Source organism: Leptonotus elevatus, chromosome 15 (assembly GCF_054856555.1).
Source record: "Leptonotus elevatus isolate MCC_2025b chromosome 15, RoL_Lele_1.0, whole genome shotgun sequence".
Lineage (NCBI taxonomy): Eukaryota > Metazoa > Chordata > Actinopteri > Syngnathiformes > Syngnathidae > Leptonotus > Leptonotus elevatus.
In genome coordinates this window covers 19,417,724-19,424,102 of record NC_141253.1, presented here as the reverse complement: position 1 = coordinate 19,424,102, position 6,379 = coordinate 19,417,724, and the positions used below count along the sequence as shown (strand labels likewise).

The 6,379-nt window shown below is 44.9% G+C and overlaps 1 protein-coding gene across 7 annotated transcripts in view; it reads left to right on the top strand.

The window, feature by feature from the left end:
• The window catches only part of minar2 (membrane integral NOTCH2 associated receptor 2), a 37,015-nt gene that overhangs the window by 18,229 nt on the left and 12,407 nt on the right, over positions 1 to 6,379 (top strand). For all 7 annotated transcript variants that reach the window (XM_086096014.1, XM_086096010.1, XM_086096009.1 and 4 more), the window contains one exon: positions 2,488 to 2,730. In XM_086096014.1, coding sequence (XP_085952140.1) covers positions 2,488 to 2,730 — 243 coding nt within the window. The remainder of the gene's footprint in view (positions 1 to 2,487; positions 2,731 to 6,379) is intronic.

The following is a 6,379-nucleotide window of genomic DNA, read 5'->3' as shown; positions in this document are numbered from 1 at the left end:
CTTGTTTGAAGCACACATTTTAGAAAGGAGGAGAAGGCTAAAAAAGTCTGACTTTTTTCATACCTAATTGGAGTGTAGACAGGCCGGGGATGCATATTATTGATAGAAAACCCCACTGAAGTGCATTTTGATACTATGGGAACTTTAATAGTTACATTCAGCAAAAACTGACAACACTGCTCAAAGGTGGATTGTGGAATTTACTTTTTTACTCCCAACTGCCACCTCTGGCTTAAAGCATAACTGCAGCCTCTGTGTCAAGCATGTGCAAGACTCCACTCCCCTTCATAAATCAATTCATTAAATGGATTAATATCATTATCATCCTAAATATATTTTTAATAGGCTACAGCACACCCTTGACCACACGGTTCACTAATAAGTAGTGGGAGTTGGAGTTTCACACACGTCGTGGGTGCAAGGCGGATTCAAATTGCCCGTATCACATCATCTCTAAAGGGAGATTTTGAAGATTATCTGCTGATGTCATGCACGGACCCCTGCAAGTTTGTTTCTGTTGTCTAGCCTGGTGGCATAGTCGGGTGCACTGCGCTCCGAGCCCTCCTCTCTACAAATGAGGAAGGCCACGCCGATTGGCCAGGAAAACTCTTTGAAAATTCTAAAACAAAGAAAACTCCTCCCATGCGAACCACTAGACTGCACTTTGCACTAGACCTGCGCCGGGAACAAAAATAGGGATTTATATAAATATAAATCATCAAAATATAAATATCCACAGCTGCGAATGACTTAATTAATTACATTGTTATATTTTCAGAAGCTAATGCTGGTAACACAGTCAACTAATGGTAATCTGCAGTGGTGTGGTGGTCCCTGGAGAAGTGGGTATACTCTCAATTCCTCTTTTAAAAACGGTAAGAATTAAAAATCTGTCATTTGCTCACAATAATAAAATTATCACGACTTGTTAAGAACAGTTTGGTAACACAAGCAGCCTGAAATCATGTAAAATGTGTTTATCATGAGGCAAACATAAAGTATATGTCATAAAATAGATCACAATATTTAGTAAACAATGAAAAAAAAAGTGAATAGCTGAACGGTGTGTATCTGAGCCGATTTAGAAGTGGGTATACTCCGTATACCCTGGACTACACCACTGGTAATCTGTACACTTTAGTTCTGTTGGTTTTCACATGATTGTGCTGTGGCTACCATTTTAAAGAGTATATGATTTTTGAAAAATGAATCTTAGTTATGTTAGTAACAACAACTAAATAAATCATATGGAGCAAACTTGTCATTACAGTCAGGGTTTCTTTTAATGTCCATTTACTTACCTACCTACCAAATTACTGGCAGAGAAAATCAGTGCTGGTTAAGAAATTCAGTGTCGGTTAAGAGCTTAATCACTTCCACTTCAACATTGGAATGTTGAAGTGGAAGTGATTAAGCTCTTAACGTGAAGTGGAAGTGCAGAATGGCTTGCTCACAGACACATTTTCAAATAGGTAGATAACTAAAGAATTACTTGGCTGTTTTATTTTATAGGCTACTTAACAGGTGGTATGTGTAATGATTTCCGGAATAGCCGGATAGTGGATCCCACAAACGCAGAGACACAAAGGGTGTGGATTGACAAATGTAATTGTACACAACGCAATTCTACGACACAAAGCGCCGAACGAAGCCAGGAGAAAAACAGTGAACAAAAGTCGCTTGCAAAGTATGCAAGGAAAATAAAGTAACAAAAATACACCCGAGAGCTGTAGAAACGCACAACGCGAATAAGAAAAACCGAAATACAAAACAAGCTAAACTAAAAGCGACGTGGGAAAAACAACACGTGGATACCAATCAGTCAAGCGTAAAGCTGAGGAAACGCAAAACTACGGAGCAAAAAAGGCTCAACGCGTGGTTAAGAAGCACTCAGGCAATAAGCCGAGGAAACAACAACGTACAACTACGTGTCAAAAGACGTAAGAAACTGGAAACAAGAAACGAAGCTAGAGATAGGAATTTGGAACACAAAATCAGAATAAAGCTCTTGGGCGAGGACGTAGCAAGGTCAATACTCCGACGAGGAGTGTCGGCAGTTCCAGTCCTTATAAAGCGTTGATTTGTGAATGAGAAACAAGTGTGGTGCAGGACGACACGCCCCTCTACCTAATCAGAGACTTAAAAAAAAACACAACGCAATGAAAGCACAACCATAACAGTATGTTGTTGCTAATTTCGGCTTGTTCCAAGAGTGCCACAGCGAGTCACGCGCATGATTTTTTTCGGTATGGTTCTTATAACGGTGCTTTTCCTGATACAATTCTGTCATTCTTTTACCCAGTGGCTGGGTATTGGGGTACTGACCGGAAATCAAACCCACACCATCTGTGGAAGATAACAAACACAGCAATTAAGACATTAGGACGTAATTTTTCCATAAACAAGAGAGATTAATCTTGGTTTATGTAACTGCATTTTGTAACAAATGTATTAAATTGATGAATTGTGTGTCTTCCCTATCCATAGAGTGTCTTGGAGGAGAGAGCAAAGATTAAAAGCAATTCACCTTCCTCTCAAGAAGACGCTGTGGTGTTTGTGGACAGATACCTTGAGAAGCATGTCACCCCTGGCAGTCTGCAGTCCAACATTAAAACAAACCCTCTGTTTAGTATGGCGGATACAGTGAACATTTTGAAGTTCACACCTTCCTGGACTATCAAGGAGTATGCCATGCAAAATAGCCATGGAGAAGTACAAGACATTTTACAGGTAATTCAGGAAAAGTGGAGGTGCAATGTGGGTGACAGTGACTACATCTTAGCTGATTTAGCCATTAATTTGTGCAAAGACAAATTACAAAAACAATAGCAATAAATTAAAACACTACTACAGAATATAGTAGGCCTACAGTAGGCTATTTGTTAGATTTCAAGTGGCATACCAAGCCACACTTTGACTATTTAAATTGTAATTATTACTATTAAAGTATCCTTAAACAAAACAGGCAGAGCTTAAGGTGTTTAGGTGCCTCCTTGGCAACACAGCCATTGGCAACACAGTCCCCAGTGGCGTCGCCAGGCCCTTTTTACTGGAGCATGTGCCCCAATATTAATGAGCAGTGCCCCAGTATCAGGTGCGGACTGTCCGGTACGGCTGGTTTGGGAATAAAAGAAAATAAACGTTTTTAAAAATTGCTGCACAATTGTTACTATGTTGCAGAAGCCACCCACAGTGTTTCCCTACATTCATTAATTTGCGACATGCTCACGATGGACACTCGCTTCCCCTCCAATGTCAAGCTGGCATCCATTATTGTTGTTATAGTAGCTTCCCTCCACCTTTGGATGGGGGGACTGGTCCTGATTGTTGTTTGTGCCTATGAAAATGACTTCCATACCTTCCATCAACTTACGGTACAGTGTGGATATAATTTTTTTAGGTCTCGATTTATACAACAACAGTTTGGATAAACGTATGTGGCTCCAACAGTATGCTTATGTTTTAATTCTTTCTCAAAGTAGTCTCTCAACTGTAAATAGCTGAAAAAAATCCAGTGTGCCTAAACCAGGGGTAGGCAACCATGGTCCTAGAAAGCCGCAGTCCTGCATGTTTTAGATGTCTCCCTCCTCCAACACAGGTAAGGATCATTATCAGATTTCTCCAGAGCTTGCTGATGAGCTCATCATTTCAATGACCTGCATTGGAGGAGGGAGACATCTAAAACACGCAGGACTGCAGCTCTCTAGGACCACGGTTGCCTACCTCTGGCCTAAACCATAATGTTCCTCTATGTCACATGTGTCAAGACCCGGGCCTGAGTCATGCATGTTTTCGAGGTTTCCCCACATTCAACACAGATAATTTATATTTAAGCTCATCAGCAAGCTCTGCAGGAGCCTGATAATTATCCTGATCATTGAATCAGGTGTGTTGGAGTAGAGAAACCTCGAAAACATGCAGGACTCAGGCCTTCGAGGACCGGATCTTGACACGTGTCCAAGTTGTATGTCTTTAATTGGGTGATAATTAAATGTTTTGAGTTTGTACCCAGAATAGAAACCATATAGCGGCAAGTTCTTAATCAATTTTCTGGATGTTGTGGGGCTGTCGTGGTTGACACGCTTCTACAACATCGCATGGACATCGGGGACAGTGCCTCTGGATTGGCAGACCAGGGTGGTGGAAGGATGTGTTCCAACTATAAAGGGATCACACTCCTCAGCCTCCCTGGTAAGGTCTATTCAGGGGTGCAGGAGAGGCATTCGAATGTTGGATTCAGGAGGAGCAGTGTGGTTTTTGTCCCAGCCGTGGAACAGTGGACCATCTCTACACCTTCGGCAGGGTCCTCCAGGGTGCATGGGAGTTCGCCCAACAGCCTATATGTGTTTTATGGACTTGGAGAAGGCGTTCGACCATGTCCCTCTGGGAATCCTGTGTGTGTGTGTGGGGGGGCCTTCGGGAGTATGGGGGTACCGAGCCCCCTGATTCGATCCCTGTACGGTGTCAGAGTTTGGTCCGCATTGCCAGCAGTAAATCTGATTCGTTCCCAGTGAGGGTTGGACTCCGTCAAGCTGCCCTTTGTCTCTGATTCTGTTCATAACTTTTATGGACAAAATTTCTAGCCGCAGCCGAAGTGTTGAGGGCGTTCGGTTTGGTGGCCTCAGTATTGCATCTCTGACTTTTGCGGATGATGTGGGGCTGTGATCTCCAATTCTCACTGGACTGGTTCACAGCAGAGTGTGAAGCGGTTGGGATGTAGATCAGCACCTCCAAATCCGAGACCATGGTCCTCAGTCGGAAAAGGGTGGCGTGCTCTATCCAGGTCGGGGAAGAGATCCTGCCCCAAGTGAAGGAGTTCAAGTATCTTGAGGTCTTGTTCACGAGTGAGGGCAGGATGGAGCGGGAGATCGACAGGTGTATCGGTGCAGCGTCTGCAGTGATGCGGACTCTGTATCGGTCCATTGTGGTAAAGAAGGAGCTAAGCCGAAAGGCGAAGCTCTTGATTTACCAGTCGATCTACGTTCTTCCCCTCACTTATGGTCACGAGCTGTGGGTTGTGACCGAAAGAACAAGATCCTGGATACAAGCGGCCAAAATAAGTTTCCTCCGCAGGACGTCTGGACTCTCCCTTAGAGATAGGGTGAGAAGCTCGGTCATCTGGGAGGGACTCAGAGTCAAACCGCTACTCCTCCGCATGGAGGAGAGCCAGGTGAGGTGGCTCAGACATCTGGTTCGGATGCCTCCTGGGTGCCTCCATGGAGAGGTGTTCCGGGCATGTCCCACCGGCGGGAGGCCCCGGGGATGATTCAGAACACGCTGAAGAGACTATGTCTCTCGGCTGGCCTGGGAACGCCTTGGGGTCCCGCTGGAGGAACTGGTTGAAGAATTTTTTTTTGTCAGTTAACTCTTTGACCGCCATAAACGTTATAAAACGTTTAGCATAAACCTAGGGAAGGGCGCCGAGGACGTTAAAAGACGTCCCCTATGTTGTTGTTGTTTTTTTTTTGAAAACGGGTGCAGGAAAGCCTTGGGCAGCTGTGCTGAAAGTATCAGGCAGATCTGATTAGTAAAAGACTCGTTTTGGCCCCGAGAGGGCAGCAATGACTCTCTTTGCACAAGGTTGGATGGGCCGCCCACCGTGGGCGTCAGTAGAAGACGTGAGGCGGAGCTAGAGTGTTGAGGAGACAATGGCTGAATAAGCCACAATGGCTGACCAAGCAACCGGTTGCAAGCAGCTCACGCTTGAGCATTTTTTTCAAAGACGGAAAGCATCAATCAATACTAAAAAGCGCATTGATGTCGACGATGATGATGACTCCGAGCTTGACGCCAAAGTTGGAAGCCTTGACGCGACTGTTATAATCACGTAGTAAGCCTCACCGGCTAAGCGCGGCTAGCGCTGCTAAGGCCGGAAAACGCGCACAATAGCCGACCGGGTACTTCTACACAATCGGACATTCGATCGGGCGATGGAGAGTTGGCATCGACCAATGCAGATTGATGATGATGGTGAATCCTGAGGTTGACGCCACAGTTGGAAGCCTTGACGCGACTGTTATGATCACGTAGTAAGCCTCACCGGCTAGCGCGGCTACCGCTGCTAACGCCGGAGCTTTCACATGCGGACATTTTGTCGGACAATGAAGAGTACCCCGAGTCCAATGCATATTCATCGGAGGAGCGGGTACAGTCTGATCACGGAGAAGACACTGTTTCTGGACTACGATGCCACCATGAATGGAGTGGATAAAATGGATCAAAACATCTCTTACAACCCGGTGTAGCAACTGAAGGACACGAGGAAGCGAGACGTAACGAAACCGTAGCATGATCCTGATATTAGACTTGATGGCAACACACACTGCAGTATATACTTGCTATTCCCCGGAAAAAACGGCCTGCAAGAAAGTGGAGCACG